The sequence below is a fragment of the Neopsephotus bourkii genome, unplaced genomic scaffold (assembly GCF_033783945.1).
Source record: "Neopsephotus bourkii isolate Nb327-2 ecotype Australia unplaced genomic scaffold, CSIRO-AGI_Nbou_v1 NB_1036, whole genome shotgun sequence".
Taxonomy (NCBI): Eukaryota; Metazoa; Chordata; class Aves; order Psittaciformes; family Psittacidae; genus Neopsephotus; species Neopsephotus bourkii.
This window is the reverse complement of record NW_026901525.1, coordinates 4010721-4037618: the sequence shown is the minus strand read 5'-3', so window position 1 is coordinate 4037618 and position 26898 is coordinate 4010721. Positions and strand designations below refer to the sequence as shown.

At 51.6% G+C, this 26898-nt stretch overlaps 1 protein-coding gene across 2 annotated transcripts in view; it reads right to left on the bottom strand.

Annotated features, from left to right (window-relative positions):
- CSMD2 (CUB and Sushi multiple domains 2) overlaps window positions 1-26898 on the bottom strand; it is a 285979-nt gene that overhangs the window by 22511 nt on the left and 236570 nt on the right. For both annotated transcript variants that reach the window (XM_061360820.1, XM_061360821.1), the window contains 15 exons: window positions 26363-26572; window positions 24727-24915; window positions 22191-22368; window positions 20484-20629; window positions 16911-16991; window positions 16080-16193; window positions 14378-14566; window positions 13773-13919; window positions 12665-12853; window positions 7693-7878; window positions 7215-7409; window positions 5619-5792; window positions 4750-4923; window positions 1930-2103; window positions 870-1058 (listed from right to left, as the gene is read on the bottom strand). In XM_061360820.1, coding sequence (XP_061216804.1) covers window positions 870-1058; window positions 1930-2103; window positions 4750-4923; window positions 5619-5792; window positions 7215-7409; window positions 7693-7878; window positions 12665-12853; window positions 13773-13919; window positions 14378-14566; window positions 16080-16193; window positions 16911-16991; window positions 20484-20629; window positions 22191-22368; window positions 24727-24915; window positions 26363-26572 — 2535 coding nt within the window. The remainder of the gene's footprint in view (window positions 1-869; window positions 1059-1929; window positions 2104-4749; window positions 4924-5618; window positions 5793-7214; window positions 7410-7692; window positions 7879-12664; window positions 12854-13772; window positions 13920-14377; window positions 14567-16079; window positions 16194-16910; window positions 16992-20483; window positions 20630-22190; window positions 22369-24726; window positions 24916-26362; window positions 26573-26898) is intronic.

The window sequence follows — 26898 nt, the reverse complement described above, 5'->3', positions numbered from 1 at the left end:
GATAATACAAGAGAAAACAGAAACAATCATGGCTTTGGAACAGCTACACTGGTCTCAACTTCAGGAGCTCCATGTCGGATCGCTGCAGTGATTTGTTATGCCACGGAAGAGCTCAGAGCTGCTTTGGTCTCCAGGACACAAGAGCTGGGCTGGCGGTTGCTCTGCCACTGGGCAGCCTCACCTCAACTCTAAAGGCACTCTGGGCCTCACTTTCCCCCAGTGTAGGACAGAGACATCACCACTGACACCCTGCATACAACGCATGGACTGGGTATTATCACCACAATTATTTTGTGTCTTTCTATCCTACTGGAACTACCCCTTAAGCCAAACCATCATCCAGAACCTCCCAGTTTGCTGCAAACCCCAATGGCAGAAAGGGACAGGATACTGTAAGAAAGAGCGGAAATGCAGAGCAAGGGCCAGAAAGCAAATCCTCTTCAGTACCTGCTCTGCAGCAGAACAAAGCTGCCTTTATTTCACTGTCCCATTGTCATTTCCCTCCCCTAAAGCCATGGGGATGGGGGGGTGTATGGGAACTCAGCCATGCCCTGTCCTCAGGCTCCATGAAGGAGCGCTGTGGAAGTTCTGCTGCCCCTTTCCCCCCACCCCAATACTGTCACTGGAGCTGAACAGAACCAGTAAAACCCAGAGGGAGCCGAGGGAACCCTCTCTAACAGCGTTTCTTCCCTCAGACCACAAATTCTCCTTCTGTGGGCAGGATCCCCAGGCCGTTGATGCTGACGGAAGGATTCCCATGGATTACAAAGGGCTCTGGATCCAGACCTCTCACATAACGGTCCAGCCAAGGCAGAGAACTACATGGGATGAAAAGCTGTGGTGGATGGGAATTATTCTGAAGAACTTACAAAGACACTGTGGGAGGGCACGGTCCCAAGTGCCATCCCCCTGACAGGTAAGGACATGAGTACCCAACAAGTAATATCCATGGCTGCACTGATATGAGACAGTTGTTCCAAAGCTGAATCTGTGAGGACCACTCGGCTGCACTTGCCGGATGCTGTTTTCCAGGTGCCCGGGGTCAGTACAGTTTATGACTGCAAACAAACAACAAAAAAAAATACAAAGCAAAGGGTGTAACAAAGAACAAGGGATTGTCCAAAACTGAGCAGGCAAAGGGGGAAACTGCAAAGCACATTCCACAAGCGAAGGGGCTGCTCAGCAGCAGCGCCCTGCTCTCTGGCCCCAAACTGGGACTTGCAAGTTAGGAATAACTGATTTCTTGAGTGACACAGCAACAGTATCGAGAGATACTGGACTGGAGTACAGAGGGAGGGAGTGCAGGGAGGGAATCTGGCAAATGAACTGGAGTGCTAACACCAGTGGAAGCAGTAGAGCAGCCCAGAAGGAAAAAGGGCTCTGCACAAAGAGCATGGCGATTGCTTTGAGTGAACTGGTTACCAGTGTGACCTCTGCTAAGGGTCTGGCCTGACAGCCTTGTGCCCTCCCCACTTACAACACTCACTTGGAGGATGAAACCCTTTACTGTGAGGGTGGTGAGGCGCTGACACACACTGCCCAGAGAAGCTGTGACTGCCCCATCCCCGGCAGTGCTCAAGGCCAGGCTGGATGGTGCTTGGAGCAAGCTGCTCTAGTGGAAGGTGTCCCTGCCCATGGCAGGGGTTGGAACTGGATGAGCTTTAAGGTCCCTTCCAACAGAAACAAGACTGGGATTCTACGTAGGGCTGGGCAGGGTCCAGTAACAGCTCTGAGCGAAGCCCATGGGATAATCATGCTTGTTGCATAAGATTTACACAGGCCACAGAGCTCAAACATCATCTGTACAACCCTGAGGAACCACGACATCTGTTTTATATGGATTTACAACAGTGTCAAGCAGGACTTTAGAAACCCAGAGTAACCAACACAGTGCTCTGTGCCCCAGCCAGGGCAGAGGCAGAGACTCACCCCGACAGGCAGGCAGGCTGCTGCTCCACTGTCCATTGGCCAAGCATTGGGACTGAGATGCTCCTTCCAGGCGGTACCCAGTGTTGCACACAAACTTGGCCACATCATTCAGGTTGAACTGGCTCCCTTGGGTCAAGCCATTGGCAGGGTTGCCAGGGTGGCCACAAGTGATGGCTGCAATTAAAAATCAGAGATATTATGGTTTTGTATGGATTATCTATTGGAAATAATTCCCATGAATTAAGACGACCCCCCCCCCCCCCCAACCCTGAAACTCACACCAACCAAGGATTTGTGGCCAGCTCTGTTGGAATACTGCATCAAGTTGAGAGCACGGTACCTTTGTTCATTTTACTGGCATAAGAAATTCCCTGAACCACTCTAAGCAGCTGAGTGCCAGCATCCTACTGACTTAGACTGTAAATCCCTAGAGCTCCTCTACAAAATTCCCAACTACTGCTATTAATCTAGTGCCTTACATTACTCTGGGCATCAGAGAGAGTGATGAAACCTGATGTCTTCTTCCCTCTCCCTAGTGTAAGTTGGATGTATGCTCACTGCAGTATAAAGTAACAGCTACAGGAACAGCTAAGAGAGAGGAAAAATATGAGAAAAAAATCAGGTTTCCAGCAGATGGCCTAAAAAGCTTCGATCTTCCTGCTTGAAGTTTGCAAAACTCTGGGGAAAACCCTTTATTTCTAAATCCCTGAAATAAGGGTTTTGTGCAGTTCTTGTTTCTGTGGTTGATGTGAGTGTGGGTCAGTGACGAGGTAGGGGGTGAAAGGGAACTGGTCTGAGCTGCTCTGGCATCACTCAGGGAAGGTGCAGAGGCAAAGGCTGGAGCAGCAGTAAGCATGGGCAATAGGGAAATTCAAAGTGGTTTTGCTGGGCTGCTCTCCTGGCACCTGGGAAGAGATGGGTGATGCAGGGAGGATGCAGCCCCTGCCACAAGCAAAGCCCAGAGGCCTTTGCAGTGAGATCCACTGCAGGGAAGAGAAGTCAGGACAGGGCACACAGAGATTCTTGGCTGCTTAAGGAATGGGACATCTTCTGACAGCAGAGGACAAAGCAATATTGATCACTGCCACGCTGAAACAGGGTAATGGTCCATCAGTGGAAGTCCAGCAGTTCTGCTGTACAGCTGCCAAAGCCAGGAGCCAGAGGGAAAGATGCAATTCCCACAAAAGATCCATAATACATCTGACTGCCAGGGCTGGACTGTACCACAGGGATGGGAATTCATTCCTCACGCAAGCTGGTGACAGGTACAGGTCTGAAACACACGAAGCGCTCCAGCCCTTCAGTGCTGCTGGAAGCAGATGTCAAACTCTTCGAGGTGCTTCTGAATATGGCTATACGTGCTTTGAAATAGGTGATGGATTCTGTCCCAGAAAAAAAGGCTCCCCACAGCTGGCATGGACCAAAAAGGCCCATTCACACAGAGAAAGCAACTGTAGCAGGCTTAAAGAGAAAATAGCAGGACAATAGGAAATGATAATGTGCTAACACACAGTGCCCTGAGCTGCTTCAGAAGCAATAAAGCCTCCAGGCATCTAATTTCAGAGCCCAAGAGTGCTCTGCTTTAATGACATGAAATTTATGTTATCCATAAGGCCTAACGCAGCGCAGTAACTTCAAGGGCAGCTTCTGCACATCAGACACCTCCGCACATCTCTGCACAAAAGCTTGGTGGGCTTCAGGTACCTGAGCCAGAAGCCAGCACAAAGCAGAGCCAAGCAAAGGAACCTGTTCTGGTTCAGCTGTCAGAAGACAGATACAGATGAGCAACATTCGTCGCCTTTGTTCTAATGGGTTTGGTCCCTCCCAAAAGAAACAAGACGAGCCATGAAAGTGGATGTTTAGAAAATCCTGCATTTCCATCAGTCTGCCTGTCAGCAGGAGGGACCCATCAATATGATTTCCTGATCCAAGGTTACTGTGTATATAGGCAGGAACAAGTGAATTGATTTTTTTTCAAGAGAGCATCCTCAGACGCAAGAGTAAATTCAAACCTCCCGACGGACCCAGAGCCAGCCTGTCCAATAATTCTTTTCCTAAAAAGCTCATGCAGAATCACAGACATCCTCCAAGTTCTGGAGTCCCTGCTAACCTTGATGAGTTAAGTCTGTGTGTTATTTTTAGGCTGGAATCTGTGTATTCATTGATCGGTCATTCTGTACTTCATATCCTGCTGTTATTATTGTGCCTCAGCACATAAAGCTTTAAACCAGACAGGAGAGATTGGAAGCAAACAGCTGGAGAATCATGATATGAAATACATGGATTGTACCGTCCAGTGATAGGAAGATGCTTAAACTTATTAACACCTTAATGCTCCAGAGACTTGCTTCATTAGCTTATTCAGTGGAAGGATAACGAGCAGGTTGTACAAGGTGACTTGTGAGCAGAGGAGGAGAGAGATGGACGCACAGAGCATGGGTCTCAAAACAGTGACTCTGTGCAGTGCTTGGTGGGGCTACATCTGCCTTTAACCTCCCCTCACCCTGATAAAGGGTGGTCTCCTTGGAAACCAGACCTTCCACTGGGCTCAGCTGACCAGAGAAGCTGTGGCTGCCCCATCCCTGGCAGTGCTCAAGGCCAGGTTGGACACAGGGGCTTGGAGCAAGCTGCTCCAGTGGAAGGGGTCCCTGCCTGTGGCAGGGGTTGGAGCTGGAGGAGCTTTGAGGTCCCTTCAACCCAAACCATTCTATGGGGGAAAACATGGAAGAGAAGTGGAATTTAAAAACCCTCAACAACACCTTCACACGTGCTGGTCCTCTGGCGGGCGCCAGGGCTAAAGGAACGGGACAACATACTTACGCACACAGACAGGCGTCTTGCCGGACCAGCGGTGGTCCTGCTGGCAGATCCGCACTGACATGCCGATGAGGCGGAAGCCGGGGTTGCACTGATAGACCACGCTGCCGCGGTAGTTGTAGTTCTCGCCGTTGATCTGCCCGTTGACGATGGGACTGGGGACCCCGCAGTGCCCCGCTGCAGGAGGCAGACAGGAGAGTCACCAGAGCTCGCTCCTGGAGGCATCGCACACCACCGGAGCCTGGGCTCCCGACTCCGTGCTTACAGATGAAACCGGAGCAGCAGCAGAAACAACAAAGCATCCTTAAAGCTCTTCGGTCTCAGAACACCTCACATCTACTGAGCACATAAGGAATCGGTCTGCTGCCTTATTGCATCTACTCTGAGGTTGTTTAGTCTGGAGAAGAGAAGGCCCATGGGGAGACCTTACTGCTCTCTACAGCTGCCTGACAGCAGCAGAGATGGGGTTTGGTCCCTTCTCCCAAGTAACAAGCGACAGGACAAGAGGAAACAGCCTCAAGCTGCACCAGGGGAGGTTTAGACTGGACATTAAGAACAATCTCTTCACTGAGAGGATGCTCAGGCATTGCAACAGGCTGCCTAGGGCAGTGCTGGAGTCACTGTCCCTTGAAGTTTTCAAAACCATGTAGATTTGGTCCTTAGCAACATGCTTTAGTGGTGGCCTTGGCAGTGCTGGACTTGATGATCTTAAAGGTGTTTCCAACCTACTTGATTTTATGATTCTACGGCTTCAGTAGCGCTGAGTCCTCACGCAGCTTCCTTCCTGAATCAGCACCTAAAATCCCTATTCCCTCCCAGCACAGCCAAGACTCTTCCTTCCCCACCCACCCTCCCGGATCCCCCACACGTACCCAGGCATCTCACTTCTGCTCCGCTCCAGAGCCCGTTGGCCATGCACTCCCGCACCCGGGAGCCCACCAGGGTGTAGCCGGTGTTGCAGGAGAAGATGGCTGTGGCCCCGTAGCTGGTCAGCGTGCCAATCTTGTTCCCGTTCGGGGGGGTCGGCAGGTCTCCACAGGAGATAACTGGAAGAGATCCAAAGCACAGGAAGTGAGGACAGGCAGGGAGCGGTGGCTTTTGTAGAGCAATGCACTCAGTGACACCACCACAACTATTATCCAAGGCAGAAAGGGGCAGGAAAGCTTACTGAATAGTTACACGGATAATCAACCTGGAAGGTCCTCCCACAGGAAGTTTTTAACACAGGAATATTTCTATTCCTAGCCCATTGCTGGACACAGGCAGGAAGCCTGACTTCCTGCAGAGCCGTGGAATGGTGCAGGGTCTCCAACCAGGAACTGGAACACCAGCACTGGCCACGCAGCTTGCTGTCACACCATGATTTGCAGGACAGAGAGCAGAGCCACAGAGGGCACCCACCCGACCCCTGGTTTGTGGGTGCAGATGGAGCCTGCCAAGGAGCTCCTGCAGAGGCAGCTCCCAGCCACAAACTCCAGCTCATTATTTTATCTACCTTAAAGCCCTGCAAACCCTCGGAGCTTTTGCACTCAGCAAGAAATGAAGGGGCTCACGCTGGGTGCTTCTGACCCCAGCGCATTGCCAAGATCCTGTCAGCTGAATTTAGGTGGCAATAACGCTGAAGAAATACAGTGAGGTCAGGCTCGTGCTCCTGGAGCTGCCTGAAGAGCTTAGCAGGGGTAAAACTACATCTGTCACTGAAGTCAGCACTTGCATCTCTAGAAACAAAGGGAGGCAGGAGGGAAGGGAGAGCTGCCACTCTGCAGGAGAACCTTGCTGTCTCTACTGGCATTTAGAGAGGAAAAAACGTCCACCTTTGACAAGAGATCCAAAGCACAGCGGTCACATCAGAAGAACTGAGTGAGCTGCTTGTTTGCCAGGAGTGTGTTTGATTTACAGGTGACACTTACCCTCTAAACTTGGCATTTGCATAAAACTGCATGCAAGAGGTTAGGTTTTAAATCAGAGTCCTTCATTTCCTTTCTTAAAAGCAAACTTGAGAGCATCTGGCTTCTGTCACAGGTGAGCTGCTGGGACCCGACAGCAACAGAGGAGCTGGTGTGCTGGAGCCCTTGCAGAGCTGTTTATCACAGAATCCCAGCCTGGTTTGTGTTGGAAGGGACCTTAAAGCTCATCCAGTTCCAACCCCTGCAGGTTTCCTGTCAGCCCCTTTGGACACGAAGCTGCTCTAAGGTCTCCCTGGAGCTTTCTCTTCTCCAGGCTGAACAAGCTCAACTCTGGTTCAGATTCTTGGTTTAAGAGCTCCCTGCATCCAAACTCTCTCCTAGCAGTGCGGTTCTGCAGCCGTGCTCTCAGATGCTGCCAGAAGCGGCCAGGGCTGGGATGTGTTTGCAAGCCAACAGCAGGGCTTGCACACCCAGCGGATGCTGAAGAGAAACCCCATTCCCCGCCAGGCACCATGTGAAGGTGTCTGCCCCAGTGCAGCTCCTGAGCTTCACGGCTCTTACTTTTACAGGTTGGCATCGGCTCTCCTATGCTCCACTTGCCGTTGGCTTGGCACTTGATGACCCGCTGGCCCGTGTAGTAGTACCCAGGGTCACAGATGAGCATGAGCTGGGCGTTGTAGTGGTACTGGATCTCGTAGGTGAGCCGCCACCGGCCATGCTCAACTGCAATGCTGTTGATATCGGGACAGGTGACAGCTAAAACCCAGATGTGGCGAGTCAGGGAAAAGAGATGAGACAGAAAAGAGGTTAAAAAGTGTTTGACTCCAGGGACTTTGGGGCATTTCAGCAGGGGGGTGGCTTTTTAACAAGGGGGCCAGCATTAGCATCTCTGTTAGAGGTGGGAAACCAAGACACCATGAGAGGGGACATCAGACAAAACCTGGTGCAACCGTGAGGCAAAGCTGTCATGCCAGAGCTGGAGATGTTAATAAAGGGCTCTGCAAAGCTCCCTTGGGGCCGCAGCACTGCACACACTCACCTACACACTGAGGGGGCTGGTTGCTGTTGCTCCACTGCCCTTCCTGCAGGCACTCGGCGCTGGGCTCCTGCCCGGGCTGCAGCTGGAAGCCCTGGTTGCAGTGGTACACGGCTCTGGTACCCACGGTGTACTCCTTGCCAAAGACAACGCCGTTCTTCGGGGCTCTGGGAACTCCGCAGGAGAGAGCTGGGAAGGAGGAGAGGAGTTTAAAACACCACTGCTGAGTGATCAGGCAGCTCCCAGTTTTACCACGGATTTGTGGAAGCCCAGATCCCAAACTCTCCTGGTAACAAAAGCTCCAGCCCCCTGGGGAACCCCAGAAGCTGCAGTTACTGCCCATTTCCACAGAGGATCAGATTTTCAACTCCTGTCAGCGCGGTAACAGCAAAGCCAATGCCGAGTACCAGTTTCTACTGGAAGAGACCCTGGCTTGTCCTTTCTCTAATACCTGTAACACAAAATGCATCAACACAGCATCTAGAAGTTCTCACACAGAGATAAAGGACTAGACAGCAATAACGTTTCATATTTATATCCCACAGCAGCAACAACCTGAAACCCCTTTCCAGCAGCACTCCTGGATTACGTAAGGCAGCAAATTGTGTCCTTACGTTGTGGCAGAAGGAAAGCTAAATTTAGCCTTGGGCTGAGAAGGTAAGGGGGGAATTCAGGGGAACCAACTGATGAACAGGCACGATGCCAAACGCCTGCTCAAGATGGCAGCACTTCGGAGGAGATGCTCTGCACCGGTGCTGCTGAAAGCCTCAGCTCTGCAGCCAGGAGAGGGTCAAACTGGGCAGAACAGGTCACAGGCAGGGACAGGCAGGTCACAGAAAGATGAGCAACAGGCAAGTACAGACAGCTCAGGAGCACGCTCATCTGTGCTGCGAGAGTGCTGCGAGATGAGACCATGTCCTTTTACCCTCTCCTCCACCTCTGGGAACACCAGCGCTGGGAGTCTGTCACTCACATCTGGTTTTCTCTATCAGCATGCAGGAGAGCTGGGAATTCAAACCCAGACCTGCCTCCAGAAGCACCACGCAGGCTCCCACCCCTCTCCAAGGCTTGCGGCTTGGCCTAGAGGTGCAGGGTGGCGAAGGGGAAGGAGCAGCCTGGACCTGTGAAGCTGCCACCGTGAGACTGCCAGCCTGGTGGCTGCCAACAGCCTGTGGGGCACCGAGATGAGCAAAGCACCGATTTGCAGGCCAGCACCTACCCCAAAGAGCTGTCTGCATTTAAAACTGCTCTGCAGGAAATGCACTCCTTCCTGGAGCAGCCCACACTGCTCCCACTCCGCTTCTGCATGAACCGGAGGCTGAGCCTATGTCTCCTGAGCCACACGCTGACACCTGAACACACGTTCACCTTCCTGTTACTCTCTCTCCACACAAATGAGGGCTAGAAAACCAGCAGCCTTAGAAAAGTGACCTTCTGGTGACATGGATCCCACTGAGGGCTGAAAAGGAGAGACCAAGCTTACTGTGAGCAGCATCAGCACAGCCTCCAGAGCTTTCTACACTCGAGGTCCAAGATGCTTTCATCCCACTCCTGCTCCAAGGGTCGGCCAGAGCCCCAACCTGGAGCACAATTACACAGCCCCTCGCAGAGGCTGGTGTTGCTAATAGGTGTGAGTAATTCAGCAGGCTCGTATTAGCACAAGTAGGCACATCCCTGCTTGAAATGATAATCACATGTATGTCACTTCATTGAGCTAAGGAGCTTGGCAAATCTCTCTGCAAGGCTGGGTGTCTAGACAAGCAGCCACGCTGAATACCAATTTCATTCAGAGGCAAAGAGGGGGCCTGGGGAGCCCTACCCTGTCACTTCCCCCAGGCGGGCTCTGATCACTTCCTGATGTTGCATCCAACCAAAAGGGCTGCTGGGAAAGCTGCTCCCTTCCCATGCCACTGCCCTGCAAAGCCTTCCCCTTTCTCTGCCCAATCCCCTGCTGCAGCCTGATACTTCGCCACAGGCACTGAAAGCTGGAGCCATGGGTGCTGGGGCCTCTGCCACCCTGCACCCATGGCAGGATCCTTCCTTCCCTGCAGAGCCGACATCCTTGAGCAGAATGTGGCATTAGGAAGTCTGTACTTACAGAGCCCTGCACAAAGCAGAACAGCTGATTTCTGGGGTGGCAATAAACTTGACATCTGCTCCAAAGAGCGTTTCTGAGGCTCCAGCTGCAGGTACTGCCTTCCACCAGGACCAGAGACCATGACAGAGTTGTTGCAGGGGAAAGCAAACCAGCATTTGGCTTGGAGAGACCCATGGAGACTGCGGTCCAAGGGAAAAGGGGAAGGAGCACTTAATGGTACAAAACTCTGCCTGCAGGAAGATGATGTGTTAGGAAAAGGAACAGAGGCTATGCAAGCAAATCTGCAGCTGGGATTCCAAAAACAAAGCAGCTTAAAAATAGGCAGCAGAGACAGAAAAGGCGTATTAGATCATCTTGTGTTCTCCCTCATTGTGCCAACGCAAGATTGTTCCCTGCAGAATATTCTCTGCTGCTCCCATAAATGTCAGCGAGGACGGAGCACGTAGTAAAGATTATTCAGCGGGGACGGGGAAGAGGACTGTGTGCTGGCAGAAAGGAGCAATGGGAAATGCCATCTAACGAGACCATGTGTTTGCAAGCACCCCAGTTCCCCTCCTGGCTCTATGAGCGATTTATGCAGTTACAGAGCGAGTTCCCAAACCTCTGCCATGCGGCCCCGGCCACCAGAAAGGATGAGAAATTGAGTCCAGCCCAAGACCAAAGGTTGCCAGTTGGCTTTGAGAGCAGCGGGGGGAATAAAGAGGATGCTGGATTCCATGCAGCCGAGGCGGGAGCAGGAGCAGAGCCAGCCCTGGCTACCGGCTGCTGGAGGCCGGGGGGGGGGAGCTGCTCTGCCGTGAATGCCCCGACAGCTCTGGCTCACCTCCTGAACCCATCCTGAGGCACTGGGTAACCACGGGCCAGTGTTAAGGCTCCTGATGCAAATACAGGGAAACAGAAGAGGAGGAGACTTTCCCAAAGGGGCTGCTTCAGCCTCAGGATCTAAGTGACCCAGCAAGCTCTGCTTCCGCTCTTCCAGAGGGCCATCAGCACCAAGATCCTGACCAAGCTGCCCTACGTGGTCAGTGAGGACACACACACTGCTCCAAAGGGAAACTGATGGGAACTGGCCCCCAAATTCTTCCTGTGTGGGCAGCTGCTATGGAGAGGCACCACAGACTGTGCCCGTCGAGCTCCTGACACGTCACAGGTTCAGCTGGACCAGAACAGCGCGGGGTGGGTTTAGTGCTTCTCATGCAGATCCCATGGGAAAGCCTCTTCCCACACCCCCCCATCCCACAGGAAGGGCCTGTGGTGCTCAGCGTTTCCAGGCCAGGCAGGGACAAGCCACAGAGGGTCTGGCTCCAGCTCCCTCCCTGGTGCCTCAGGAACTAGGGCTCAGGGGCTCATTTCTGCTTTGAGTCATTCTGCCTGGTGATGTCTCATCCAAGCACATCCCCTCCCAGCCTCCCCACGCATCCCCTCTCTTACCTCCTCCCCACCTCTGTGTTTAAAACCCATTCCCCACATGCCATTCTACCTCTTGGAAGTGAATATTGACTTTGGAGCTGAACACAGGCCGCAGGTGACATTCCAGCACACGAGGACAGTAAAGACCTAGCAGCATTTGTACCTATTCCTGATTACAGGATTTTCCTTAAAAAGAAGCATTACATCAGAGAAATTCCCTACACGGGGCTAAGGATTCGGGAGGCACGGTTGCCATGACAGCCCCTCGCTCCTGCAGGTCTTGCTCTGTGCTTCATCTGCTCATTCCAGCGCTCAGTGTTCGTCCCCATCCATGTTATCACAGGGGCTAAATCACTGCTGGAGTTTGTGCCCAGTTTCCCCTTGCCAGTGGGGCTGGGGGGCAGGTCCTTGGTTTACTGCTTTCCACTCACATCTAAATAAATAGAGCCTTGAGAGGGCTCCAAACAGATACAAGGACCCACAGCACAAACCCACCCATTAGAGGCAGGATTGCTTCCACCCCTGTGCAACTTCCAAAGAGACGAAGTGATTCAGGAGCACAGAAAGGAGTTTTTCAAGGCTTTTTGGTGCCTCCCACACTAAATAATCCTGCTTTTCCTTACAGCTTGCACTGGACAACAACACAGACACGCAATGAGATTTTGCCTATGCTGTCTCTGTTCCCTGGGCAGTTTCCAGGGAAGTCCATGCAGTATTAACCCCCAGCACTCGGTCCCCTTGGAACATGGATGAATGTTCAAAGACACTGAATGGTTTCAGCAGAACAAAGATGGGCATTTTATCAACACAAATGAACAGGGAGGACCGGCGGATTGAGAAGGCGCACTCGGAAAGTGAACACAGGGAGGGAGAAAACCAGTGTGGAAGCAAAGCACCCTGGGGCACACCTGGAAGGAGCCCTGTGCTGAGTCTGATATGTCATAAAGATCACAGCTCATGAGGAGGACATGTGGAACCAACAGCCCTGTGCTTTCATCCTGGATGAAGCCAATGGAAACAAGGCACCATCTGAATCCCATGAAACTTCTCATCTCCTATTGACACGTGCAGACCTAAGAGGGCACTTCCAGAAATACCAAATGAAATTCCAGTCACTAGAACCCACCAGGAGCCGTGCTCCCATCAGCCTTTCCAGGCTCTTCCAAGCAATGGCTTCTCCCATCCTTAACTGAGGCTTGGCTGTGTCTTTACTGAGTGTTCCAACACCTCTACAGCGGTGGCCTTTACACAGATGCTTTTCCCCCGCCCCATCCTGAAGGCTCCCAAAACAGTTACTCCCTTCCCTCCTTGCTTGTCCATTCCCAAGGACCTGGATATGAGGAGCACCCCCCATGCCTCCCTGCAGCCCCACGTCTGTTCTCAACAGGGAATTAACACCAGGTTTTAGCTTCCACTGCATTTCCCTCGGTCCTCCCAAGAGCCCAGAGGGCACCTCCCTGCTCTCACCTTGGCACAGGGGGATCGCTTTGTTCCAGTGGAAGTAGCCCTGAGGGTGCTGGGAGCAGGTGGTGGTGCTGTGGCCAACGAGCCGGTAGCCGGTGTCGCAGCCGAAGCGGAGCGTGCTGCCGGGCTGCAGCCCCGTCTGGCTCAGAACCAGCCCGTGCGCCGGGGCCCGCGGGAGGCTGCAGTACGGGGCTGCGGGGAGGGCACAAGAAAAGAAATCCATCAGTGCACGGGCAGCAGCAAGGCAAATCCCTGCTCTGGTCTCAGGAATCGCAGCCTGCTTCCCACACCCTGCGGCTGCAGAGGAAACAGAGAACGTGGGATGGGTGAACACAAAGCCAAAGGGGGAAGGAGAGCAGGGCGACTCTCCAAGTTCCACTCAGCTCTAGAAATAAAGACTAATTCCTGATAATTAAATATTACTTAATTTATTTACTAAGTCATTATTTATTTACGACATCCTGGCAAGTTTTCAACCCAGTTTTATAACTCCCATTAATTAAGATTTGCTAAGTTTCAAGCTACAGTAATTCATTTTAAGGAATTCTCAGCAAATATTCAGTATCCAGCAGCAGGTTTGTGCTGAATGAGCAACCAGGACTCCCCAGCCCTGCTCCTGTGAGAGCAGTGGCAGAATGCCTGAGCAGCAGCACGATGTGTTCTAAACTGCAAATGCTATAACACCATCAGCCTCATGCACCAGCAGCTCCTAACACCAATTCCTAGGTTTTGGGATGTTCATCTCCAAACATCTCAAAATGGGCTCATTGCAAGGACACAGTAATTCAGTAACACAGCAATCTTTATGGTGGATTACCCAGGATGGGTTGCACCCATCCAGAGCCCCATTGCCTATGGCTGGATGCTCTGGTTCTCATTCTTTAGAGTGGTGGAGGAAAAGCCAAAGCCTCAAGGTTTCTCCTGGAAGAAAACCTGCCTTCCCCAGCCTCACCAGCTCCGAATGAACCCAGATTTGGGAGCCTTCCCAGGCACTGGCAGCTCCTGCCCACACAGATGGCCCATACCCCTCTGCAGCCATTTCATGGCCATCCTTGGCTGCAGAGATGGCCCCGTTCCTGGCAGAGACACCCAGCCTCTGCCATGGGCTTACCAGAGTAGCGGATTTTGAAGCCTTTCCTGTTGTAGGCATGATCAGAGGACCAGCGGAGATAAACTCTGTTCCCGCTGCTGGTGACGGTCAGAGGGGCTGAGTAGTTCCCACTCAGTGACAGGAGCAGTGGACTCTGGCCAGAGGGACCTGCAAGGAAGGAGGGAACAAGTCATGTCCCAACAGGCAACCACAGGAGCATCAGCACAGCACCTGCATTCTGCATCTGCTTACAAAGCTGATGCACTGTGAATACTGACAGATCCCCTCTCGGTTCATGGGCCTCAAAAAGCTGGTCTGCATGGCTTCAGGGATGAGAATTCCCAGCTTCCCAACTCGCCCCTTCCCACCAATCTCTGCTACAAGCTCTCCCAGGAGCTTGCTAACTCTTCCCGCTTTCAAAAATGCTTTAGATCCATCCAAAAATCAAATCATTGATCTTTCCTTATCCAGAGAATCAATGAGTCTTAAGAGGAGCTTTCTCTTAAGTCCAGCATAAGGTTACAGGTGGAGTGGTGCAAAGCTCTTTGCAGAGTGTTTTGGGAACAGAGATTAGCAGCTAAGAAAACTCTGCCATCTTCGTCCAGTCAAACCGGTGAGTCTCTTACCATCAAAGATTTCAAACTCATCATACTGCTTCTCACTCAGGAAGTACTCAATGGTGAGGGAGATGTTGTACCCGGGCTCTACCTTCACCACCCACGAGCAGGTCTGAAAGTGAGGGTAACTCCCCAGGAAGCTCTGGCTGAGGATCACGCCGGTGGAGTCTGTCAGGACCTCATTCATCGGGCACTGCACTGCAGGGAACACAGCAGAGAATTCACTTTCCTGGCTTGCAGAGGAGGGAAGGGAACACAGGATGCTGTGGCCATGAGGGTCTGCCTTGGGCTAGGTCAAGATTCAGCGCAACTCCCACCTGCGCGCATCCACTGCACACCTTCACCCTCCCACAGGATGCCCAGACCCTCATGTATTTACTCTCCACAGAAAGCATGCTGTGCTCCCACAGACCCAAGCAACAGCCCCATTTAAAGGCAGGGCTAAAATGAACAATGCAAATGAACAGTTTCAACATCCACGTCTCTCACAAAACGAATAATGCTGCAGCCACAAGACTATTCTCAAGTCGCAAAACACTCCCCGGGAATCCCTGGAAACTTTATTATCTAGCATAGAATAAAGTGTAGCACTAAAGGCTCAACCCAGGTCACCCATGGACTTGTTAACCAGGACATAAGAACTCCAGTTCCTTTCTCTAATCACTGCACCCCACTGAGCTTCTAGAAACATTTAATCCAGCTGAAGACACTACATAGAAAGATCAGCAAAACCACCCCAGAAGAGGAGGCAAACACACAAAGCAAGCAAGAGCATAAAAAGAAAGGGATCTTTATTTATCCACAATTGTCACTTAAGTCCAGTGCAAACACTAAACTTGGATTAACAGAAAAGAGCCAGAAGTACCCAAAAAGACCAGTGTATTCTTTCCAAATCCTTAATCCCATCAGTGATTTTTTGACCTCCACAAATTGGTGGCAAGATGTAATTTAAGCAGTCCCTTTACCCCCAGGCTAACAACCATCGGTAAATAATTGGATGACCTCCCTTTCTATCCTTCAGTTCATGCTATTTCAGAGCGAATAAAGCTAGAGAAAAATATCCTATTACATGGTAAAAATGTTCGGATAGAAAGGAATGAAGGGGATGAAATAACCACGGCTGGAGTGAACAAAAGCACCAGCAGGAATCCGGAGGATAAATAAGGCAACATGGCAGCATGGAAAGATCTCTGGGAGCCCTCCTGAGCAGCAGAAAGGTCTACAATGCACTGTGCTCAGGGCTCTCATTCTTCTCCCATGTAGTACATTCTATGGCACTGAGAGAGAAGCTGCTGTCACAGGACTGCCTGGCTGGTGGGGCTCACTCTGCTCCAGCCTCCTCTTCCTTTGCCTGTTCACGGATCACTGGCACTCTCAGCACAGAATTCCTCCCCACCTCGCAGGGTAAGGACACTTGGGTGACTTACTGACTTGGTGAAGGCAGGCAGATACATGGTGTGTCAGACCTCTCCTCAGTCCTTTAGAGGAGCTAAAAGCTTACAGAGGTGCCTCACTACCCTCCTCGCAAGGTCCTGATGGGTGGTTTTGCACTACTGGGCCCCTGGAGATCTGAGAATTAACCCCAAAGATGCAGTACATGCAGGGAAACCTCCTCTAGCTGCCATGCAGCTTGCTCCCTCCCATAGCCCATTCTGCAGCAGTCTCAATGTAGGGAAGCTCTGGGTGCCACACTGGGCAGCCCTGGCTTTACCTTCACATGTGGGTGGAGGTCCTTCGAACTGGAGATGGGTGCCTAGTTTGCAGGTCAGGATTTCATTCCCAATCAAGGTAAAGCCAGGAAGGCATCTGTACCTCACCACATCACCTGCAGACAGAAACAGGAAACACTGACCCAAGAGAAGGATCAATTCATTAAGGCTGAACCTTGCTCTGGGTACCATGGGGCGCAGAGACCTCTTGACCATGCCTCTGCCATTGAGCTCTGGCATGACCGTGCAGAAATAAAAGGTATAGAAAAAGCCTGCTGGAGCCTCGGTCGGGAAGAACTGCTGTCATGCTGCTAGACTATGATGATTTGTGTGAGCTATTTCAGGTGGAGAGAGCAGACAGGGAGAAAAGCTGCTTTAAAAGAAAATCACGGCTACTTCAGTGGTTGCAGAAGCACTTAAAATGTGGATGGAAGCATGAGCAACAGCAAAAACCACACAAAGCACAGTGCATATGGGTGAAAGGTTCTCATAAAAAGACCTCTAAAAGGGCCTCTAAGCTTTCACACAATGCTTTGTCTGAGCCACCTGAAAACCGTTATTGTGGCAAAGACTTCTGAACGTTTCCAAACAAGCTCGAGGCTTTCACAAAAGCCAAACCACTTCTGTACTAACAGGGAGGAAAAGCCTCAGGACATCACATCAATCTGACTCCTTGTGAATGCTGGGTGTTGAGCAAGGTCACGCAGAACTCAGTGCCCCGCAGAGTTACACATGTGAAGATATGGGGTGACCACACAAATGTGTCCTCCTGTGGGCATCCCCAGCAGTGGATGCTGGGGGCAAGGAGGGCTCAGAGGACAGGTAGAGGTTACCTATGTTAAATTCTTCATTCTCAGTGATGATTTCTGCATTGGGAACGATGGTGGGAGGCTGGCATCTGAAGAGCTGGTAGGCTGGAAGAGCAAAGAGTAGCAGATGTTAAGCTGGGGGGTGAAGGTGGCCATGGCCATCTCAGTGCGAATCACAATGGACATCAGAGCAAATCTTCCCCCTCCACAAGTGGAAGGAATTGGTAAAACTGCAACCAGCCCTTTCCCCCTTCAAACCCGACAGAGATGGAGCCAGGTACTTGCGCTCCAAAGCAGCTTCCTCCAGTTTCTCACACCTGATAGGAAACAGATCTTGGTCAGCCTGTGGAGATGCAGGTGCCCAGACACCGCTATTGCATTTGGATGAACATGGAACAATGAGCGATGGGTGCTGACGTGAGGCACCTTTTGGAACACTAAGGGAGAAGATCTTGGAACCAGGTCAATCCCAGAGGAGGGAGAGTCTCAGACTGCTCCAGCACCAGCAGATGACAATGATTACTCAGAGAATTCCATCCTTGCGCCCTGTCCTTGAATGGAGATCACAAACCTCACAGATTCATTCTGAACGTAGAATTATTCATTAACTTCTGCAAATAACTCCAGGAGTGCTCACGGGTTCAACTGTAAACCCTACGTGTCCCTGCAGCTCACAAAGTAACCTGTGCAAGGCTGATGCCAGTGCCTCATGGCAGGCAGAACAGAGCAGACCCTGCACTCTTTGCTCAACTGGGTCCTGCCTTCATGGGTACCATGCAGATAAACGGGGAGAAGAAATGCAGCTGGTGAACAGGAACAGCTCCTTCTGGCTCCTGCACCTGACCAACACATTGCAAAGAGCAGATGTGCCACCAAACCCAAAAGATCAGCTCACACCGAGCAAAACAAATGCACCACTTACAAGCATGTGGGTGCCTAAGGCTTGAGCACTGTGCTGTGTACTAGAGAAACACACACGAGCTGTGAGCACCATTAAATAGCAAATATGGGACTGGGAACTAAATGAATATTAATGAAAGACATTTTCTGCTATTTGCTCAGCACTTCCCTGCATCTTTGCTCCCCCTGCGCCTGACCCTGGACAAGCAAAACTTCCTCTGAAATTTATATCAGCCTTTGTATTTGAGATCCTGGAGCTCAAGCTGCCACTGAATATTAATTCTTACTAACTCCCCAGCGCTGAACTCTTCACACCACAGCAAGGCTGGCAGCACCGTGGGGAGGTTTATGACGTGTTTTACACACGACAGATGATGTCCCATCATCCTGCCCCAAATTCCTTACCATGAACCTGGGCTAGGAAAATGCTTTCCCAAATGGCATCTGGAAAAAAGTGATGTTTGGAGATGCAGGGAATGGGCTGGAGGGGACACAGGACCTTCTGGTTAATGTGAGGGATGGGCTTACGCATCCCATGTGTGCAAGTGGGGTAGAAGCCAAACACGTGCTTACTACAGTGAGCTAAACCCAGCTGGGATGGGGGCAAAGGGACGTGGCAGCTCTGATTTGGACAGTTGGCCCCTGGGGGCAGGAGAGGGGAGGCAGCAGGGACACAGCAAAGAGAGCATCCAGCAAAGAGGGACACAGCAAAGAGCCATCCCAGGAGGGAACACACTCATCTGGGATCTTTTAACCGGATGGTTGACAGTGGGGGGAAGAAGGGAAGGAAACTGCAACAAGAACTGAAATTAAATGCTATCTAAAAAAGCACTTGACAGCATCTGCTGCAGTGGAAAGCCAACCCAGCATTTACAGCATTAAACTCTCCCCTAATGGAGCGTATTTCAACAGAGACCTGTGATTAACATGGCTTCAGCATATGGGTGATACAGCAGCAGTAAAGCGCCTTTCAACAGCACATCCATTTGCTCTCACCAGGACAAACCAGAGTCCTTGAAACCACAGTGGGACCCCTGAGTTACTGTGCCACCTCCCATCACACTCACACATCACTGGCACCTGAGCCAACCCGTCTCATACCAGGTGCATCAGCCTCATTTTTCAAGGGATGCTACTGACTCTTTAAGCTCTGTGAATCGCTCTTTTGTTTCCATTCCTCCACCCTAAGGAAACGTTTCTCTGCAGGCATCTGAAAGGGCAGTGGTGCTCTGACATGGTGCTGATCATCGCTGTATGGGAGAAGACAATTTAGAGCAGGAGGAGGACTCTCCTATGTCCTAGATCTGCCAGGACGCAGGCACAGAAATGAAAACATACATTGCTGCAGGTCCTGAGGAAACTGCATTTCCTGCAGTTACATCCCAAAGCAATGACCAAGATTTCATAGACTGCACTGCCTGAACCCTTTTCCCACACCTTTCCAGGTGTGCAAGGCACCACACATGGAACGAGAGCCTGGGAAGGATGGAAGAATGTCATCCTGGAGGCAATCACCTCAGTCACTTCAGTGTTTGGGGTTAGGCTTTATACCAAAGCCCCATGTACACAGGGAGCAATGAGGCTGTAAATGAGACCTCAATAAAAGGCAGAGCAGTTGCCAGAGTGCCCAGATGGTGAATGGGTTACAAACGACTGCAGAATACCCTGATCCCTACCACCAACCCCAGACCTTCCATGCCTGCGGTGGCTTTATACCCCACCTACCAGCTAAAGAAACACCCATATAAAGTGCTATCAAGATCAGAGAACAGCAACACATGCTGATGGGCTCTAACCACAGCAATGACAGTATCTAATTCATATTACAAAAGGAAGCATTCAGTGAGCCGCAGCAGTGTTTACATCCTCCCCATCTCTGAGCCAAACTGCCTGAACCATCACTCTTTGCATAACTGTTACATCCGTGCCATTGTCTGGCAAAAGAAACCTTACAGTGCTCTGCAATGTCAACCAATTCCCTCCGAAGCCTAGCACATTCCTTACATTCAGCCTATCCATGTAATATCTGTCTTCCAGAACTGAACATAAGCTGGGCTGTTCTGCACAGGTTCATGGTGGAACTCACGCAGGGCTCTGCTATGTGCTTGCCAGCAAATTACCAAAGCCAGAGGAGGTCTCCATTTGCACATTCCAAAATCCCAGCACTGCTGTAGGAACTCGTCAGCTAATCTGATTTAAAGTCGGGCTCTTGTTTAGTGCTGGAAAGCAAATGCTCTCATTTCAATGTAATACCCAACATCTCTCTAGTGTGAGCTCTGCTCACACCAAAGAATCCCCAGGTAATGCAGGGATTTATGGGAATCCCTTTCGTCCCCAGAGAAATGGAGCCAGTTTACAGGTGGGGCACAGCTACCACTTGAAACAGGCCACCAAAATCACAGAATCAGAGAATCACGGAATGCTTTGTGTTGGAAGGAACCTTAAAGCTCCTCCAGCTCCAGCCCAGTCTCCCCTCGGGCAGGTTCAAACCATTCCCCTTGACCTGTCCCTACAGGCCCTTGTCCCAAGCCCCTCTCCAGCACACGAGAGAGCATCCTCCTCCCAGTCACCTTTGCTTGCCACAGTCAGGACAATAAAAAGGGAATCCTCTCCTCCCCAGAACTAGTCCTCCCCACAAGCCCCTCAATTCCCCATGGACAGGTATAAAGCACGTGCTGCTCAGGAAGCGATACAGACCGTAGAAATAAATGGCAAAGATCCCTCCGTTGGCTGCATCACTGTGGAATTTCATCAGGACCTGATTGGAAGAGCTTTGAGCTGATTTCTTAGCAGAGTTGCCAGTGAAGACACCAAGCTGTGGGGCTGTTTGTTGTGGACCATCCCTAAAATTGTGTGTCAGAAACACAAGAAAAGAGCATTATTACACATCTTTAATCCTAGGCAACAACCAGCCTCCTACACCGCACGCCCAGCAACTCCTCCACACTCTTCCTCCCTTTTCTACATCTTTATTACAGCCTCAGCAGCTCCCTGGACAGCCAGGCCCCCTCCCCGCTCCGTTACAACCAGGATCATCTCCCTGGCAGTGCAGGGCTCACCCAGCTCCAAACACCAGCCCCATTTTTAAGCTCAGAATTTGGGGCCAGTTTTCCAGAGGTGTTTCCCCCCACCTTTTGCAGAGCAGACACCCAGGTACTTGGAAAGTCAGGTGTTGCCTGAGTGCTACGAGCTCAAGAATGTGGCCACAAGCTCTTCAGCCAGTGCAGCTATGCGTGCTCCCTTGGCTGACTGAGGCTCATCATGTGCCATTTCTCTTCCTTTTCCCAAATAGGAAAATAGGGCAGGATGATCCCAGCCTGTAAGGCTCTGGCAGTGAAGAAATCAGTGCCACTTCATTACGCACATCAGAGCTGCACCCATTTTACATCAGAGGTCACAGCTCCCAGTTACTGCTGTTTAAAGGCCAGTTCTGCTGCTAATGCCATCCTGGCATTCCCTTTGCAGCCTGGGAAGTGGCTTGAATTGCAGAGCTGTGAATTGTGATTGCAAAAGGAAAACCCAAAGAAGACACTGGTAACTGTGAATGATTTACCAATGACTTTTTCTTCATTCAGCCTCTATCCATAGACAGGTAACCACAGATAAAGTGCAAAAGGAACAAAAAATGAGCCCCATTAAAATGCCTGTCAGAGAAAGCAGCAGCAAAGGCAATTCCTGTTATGCAAGTACAAACAAGATTAATTTCATCTAACTTCAGCTTGAGATAAAGACCCCATTTACCATTCATAAAGTGTCTTCTGTAAAGCCCCTTTGGCTTCCCAAGAGATGTTTCCTTATCCCATTGCGCACAGCACTTTGGAGATGAGGGGACAGGCTGATGGCCCGGGAGGACACAGGGGCTCCTGCGCAGCCAGGCTGTGGCTCAGCTCAGTGCCTGCTCAGGGTTACCGGGGCAGGCCAGTGGGGCAGAAGCACTGCAGGGGGCTGATGTGCTTCGTTTTTAACTGATGACCACAGAGATGAAGAGCAACAAAGACCTACGGGGTCTGACAGGCGCTGCTGTATGGCCAAAGGTGGGACTGCTCCTTGTAAGCAGCACAACACGGAGGCAAAGGCACCATGAAAGTGAAGGATTCCTGTACAGACTCCCCATCCCCTTCACTGTCCTTGCACTCCCTGCCTGTACCTTTCAGGAAGGCAGCATCAGCAGTGTGTGGAGACAGTCCCCTGGCCGTTTTGCCATCCCCTTGCACCACATGGTCTTCAATGCAAAGGCTCTGCCTAGCATCCAGCTTAAAAAAATTCCACATCCTCACCCCCGAGGATGCTTCTGCTCTCAAACACACCACAACAGTGGGTGCTCTGTTTAGCAGCAAGAGCATCTCTCTGAACTGAAGCCTTAGTAGTGACTCCAGTCAGTCCTCACACCTCTGCTATACCCACCAAACAGTGATGAAATCGTTGTAGGGCTCTGTCTGCAGCAGAGTGAAGTTGAGATGAATTCCATATCCCACTGGCACTGTGAGAAGCCAAGTGCAGTCCTGGGAACTGGGGTACTGGTTGGGGAAGCCAGGAGAGTACACTGTACCATTCTGGGTGGTGACGTTCCCCCCACAAGGCACTGCAGGTAATCAGACAGAAACAAACCTCAGGAAGAAGCAGGAACTCTCAAAGATCCTCTCTTTCCCATTTGTCCTTCAGGTTTCTGGATGAGAAGACAGCACTTCTGCACACAGGAGGATCCAGCCCCAAGCCTGCCCCAGCTTGCCTCGAATAATTCTTACCTGTCACAGCCCCATCATGCATTTTCACTTCATCCCATTACAATGAATTTATTAAGTGCCTTCGAGCTGAAAGGAGCCTGGCAGGGCTGTTTGTACAGCTGCAGGAGCCAGGTGTGCAAATAAACTTCATCTTACACCCTAGTAAGAGTCTTTGGGCTCCACCAGCTGCCTGCACCCATGCATGGAAAACACATCTCCTGATGAGATCCCACCAGTGGGCAAATCTACCCACTTGTTCATACAGCATGGCCTGGACCAGAAGCACTGAGCAGCTGGCTTTTCACAGAGCCCATCTGAGCAGGGGGGAAATGATGATTTGCATGACAGCAGCATCCAATTCATTAATCAAGATGACAGTTCTATTGCAGGAGGTATCTTCCAGCTCCAAATGAACTTGTAGACTAAAGAGAGGCAATCAGAAACAGCCTGGGCAGTGGCAACTTGGGACAGGAGGATGACATCCTGCTGGAGCAGTACAGGAGGGCCACAGCAGGTCCTTAGGTCTGAAAGTCCAATGTACAAACATCAGCTTCTCGACCTCCGTGGTGTGGAAGTTCAACTGAAACGATGCTAACATCTGCAGTGTGTTACTGGCAACCTGCAACAACTGCAGGGTTAAGGGCAGACAGTGGCATCTGCCTGAGCCAGCACCACTTGAGAAGCCATGGAGCTGTTTTAACCCAGTCCTGGGCTCCAGCTCACACACTCTCCCTCCCCACACACCTTATTAATTCAGGCTCAGTGCTATACCAACACAGCAACACATGCTCCGTTCTGTGCAGGACCAGCTCCACAGGCTTCCGCCACCCTGGCCCTGACTTGATGTGCCAGACGTAAGGTTAGAGCCAAGCTCTGCTCTGCTCTGCTCCTCACACGGTTTGTCAAGCTGAGATGGGTACTTGTGTAACTCCCTACACTCATTTTCTGAAGCAAACACCCAAGAATCCTGCGAGGGCACATTCCTTTCTGCCCTGCAGAGCAGCAGCAGCCCGCTGATCACTGCAAAACCTCCCTGGAGTGGTGCTGGCAACCTTGGCCTCTGGGCCTTTATTTCAGCATTACAGCTTCTCTTTTAATTAAAAGGGCTTTCAGCTGTGACCTGCGAGGGAAAGGTGAGCTGGTCTGCCCAAGGCAGCGAGTCCTCCCTGCTTCTGCTGTGTAAAAATGGATCATCTGAGGAAACAGCTAGACAAGGAGAGTTCTGCACTGCCTTCAACAGCACTAACAGCCCACCAGATGCGCACAGAGAAAAGCAGCAAATGGTCCAAAACACACCTAACCCCTTACCCCTCTCTGCTGCTAGAAGTGCTGCGGAGCAAGAAAGCTACTTAAAAAACACAGTAAAGAACTGGATGGTTGTAGCTGCAGAGCTGATGCCCAAGGGAGATACAGGCACAATCCTGCCACCCCAGGGAACTGAGGTGGGAAATCTTCGCTAAGGAGCCCTGAACTTCTTCAGGGTTCCTATGGAAACCTTCTGCATGAAACCCCACAAACCCCAGTCCACTGGCCCAAAGGACGGAAGGCTGAAACAACCATGCTGGGGTCTGAAAAGACAATTTGGACATTTGAGCTTTGATGTCTAGAATGCAGACCCACTCCTTCAGCCTGCAGTGTCCTCCCAGCACATCCATGGTCTTCAGAAAGGAGACCATGCAAGGCTACTGCAGAACTCCTACCTGAGTGATTTTGGAGATGCCATCACTGCTACATTAAGGAGACTGGATAAGGACACAACCGTCCCACACTGAGCGTCCCCAGAGCTGCAAGGGGACTCTATTTATACACCAGTGCTAAACCAATGGAAGCTGAACACTGCTGAAGAAATAAGGCAGATGAAGATGATTGTGCTGACCCTGGACAGCTTCGTGCTGGAAGCACAGCTCCCACTGGCACCAGCACTGAGAGTCGTCATCCAGAGCACGGATTCAAACACCTCCTCACAAGATGCACCTCGCTTCCGAACTGTTCAAAATGCTCCTCTGGACCAGGCTGACACATGCTGAGTATCAGCTCATGAAGAACACTCCTCAGTGCTCATTCCCAGCCTGCCTCCAGCAATGCTTCTGCTTCCAGAGGAACTTGCAGCCCAAGTATAAAAAACAACGACTCAGAAGGAGGCCAGAGCAGTGCTGAAGGTTTTCCTCTCCCCTGAAATGCCCCTGGGGTGCTCTCAGGGTGACCCAAAGCCGTACCTTCACACCTGGGCAACGGGTGGTCCCAGTTCCTGTTGGTGCCGTGCTGACAGGTCAGGACCGGGTGGCCGATCAGCTGGTAGCCAGGCAGACACTCGAAAGAGATGGACTGGCCAACGTTGTAACCGGCTCCTCTCACAACACCGTTAGCAAAAGGTTCAGGGTCAGGGCACTCCTGCAGCTCGTAGGCTGAAAAAAAAAGCCCCAAAATCACAGGTTCACATCCCAGCCTGGTTTGGGTTGGAAAGGACCTCAGAGCTCCTCCAGCTCCAACCCCTGCCACGGGCAGGGACCCCTTCCACTGGAGCAGCTTGCTCCAAGCCCCTGTGTCCAACCTGGCCTTGAGCACTGCCAGGGATGGGGCAGCCACAGCTTCTCTGGGCACCCTGTGCCAGCGTCTCAGCACCCTCACAGGGGAGAGCTTCTGCCTAAGAGCTCAGCTCAGTCTCCCCTCGGGCAGGTTCAAGCCATTCCCCTTGGCCTGTCCCTACAGGCTCTTGTAAATAAGGAGGAATGTTTCATGCTTTGTATTTTCTCCCGAAAGCAGGAGCAATGCTCTCAGTGCTGCCTGGCTGCTTCCTCCGCACACAACAGCTTAACTGCAGGGGCTACACTTGAAGGAACCACACACACATCTGCTGAGGGAAAACCCTGCTGCAGCCTCAGACCAGAGCACTGGGATGTGCAGAGCCCCAGAGCCTGTACCCACCCAGCCACCCCGCACTTCCCTTCCCATTGGAAAACCTGCCTTGGTTTCCACAGAACATGGACAACCCTGACGACGAATGCAAGTCAATGAGTTAACGTGTTCCACTTGGCATTATGAATGACTGGTCAGCCTTGCTAGAGCTGATTTCCATAGCTAATTTCCATGAGGTTACCCAGAGCGCCTCACAGAGCACATCCCTTCCTCTGCTGTGCAGCAGCCCATGAACTGTGTGGTGCAGGGACAGGACAGCCAAGACAAAATTAATGTTTTCAATTAAGTATGAGTAGCAGCTTTTACTGCTATTTCTGGGGAGGGAGGCAGTCCTTTGTCAGTCCTTGGCTGTATCACATGCTGGAGACACACGTTCCATCATTCCTGCTCCTTGGATCTCAATCCCAGGCAGTAGCTGGATAACTTTGCTCCCAGTTGCTGCCCAGCAAAGCCCATCCTATTCAGCCTGAAGAACACGACCTGCCCTTGGCATCCTTTGCCCCTTCATATTTGCCTATGCAAAGGACAGGTGGACGAAGACCACTGCTCAGGACAGGGCTGGGCTGCAGCTAAGAACGCATCTGGACTTCAGCTGAGACTGAGAAGCAGAATTCCAGAGCAAACTCATGGCTGCTGAGGACTCTTCTCTTTGCACAACAGAGCCACGATGGAAGTGAACCTGGCTGGAATTAATTCAAAGGCATTTCACTGTCACAAAGCACTTCAGGAACATTTGTTTTCTGCCGCAGGCAGGAATCTGGGTGAACGGATCCCAGATGAAGCATGGCCCTCATACAGCACCTTCCCACTCACTTGGATTGAGTCCTCATGGAATTGATTCAGCAGCATAGCAACAACCGTGAACCCACCCTACACGCAGTGCCCTCACTGCCAGCACCTGGGGACAGGCCTGGCCCACTGCTGCTCGCTCCGTACCCTGGTATTCCAGCTTGAAGCCTGGCTTGTTCTGGGAGTGGTCGCTGTGGAAGTACACGGTGGTCTCGTGGGACGTGGAGAGGAGGGAGCCGGGGAGCTCGGTGCCGCTGAAGCGCCCGATGACGTTGCTGGTGTCGTAGGGCCCGTTGCGGATCTCAACAAAGTCGTGGTTCGGCTCCGTGGAGAAGTTCAGGAACTGGACGTGAGCACCTGCAGAACAGGAGGGAACCTCTGCCCCTACAGCCACAGCCAAGCCTTGGCACAGCAGCACCGCTCACCCACTGATGCCCAGGACAGCCTGGTCCAGCAGCAGCAGTACATGTTCCATGCTAGAGGGGAAGGGTCCCGTAGTATACGGGTCCTGCTTGCTTCAGACAAGCTAAAGCTATTAATACCTGCAGTTCCACACTGCTGGAGCTCCTGTGCCTGCCTCTCCCCCTGCCTGACACCACCGAGATTAGGAAGGCAAACAGAGAGCCACACGGATCACCCCATGCCAAACAGAGCGCAGCCAGCTGGGATGGCAGGGCTGGGAT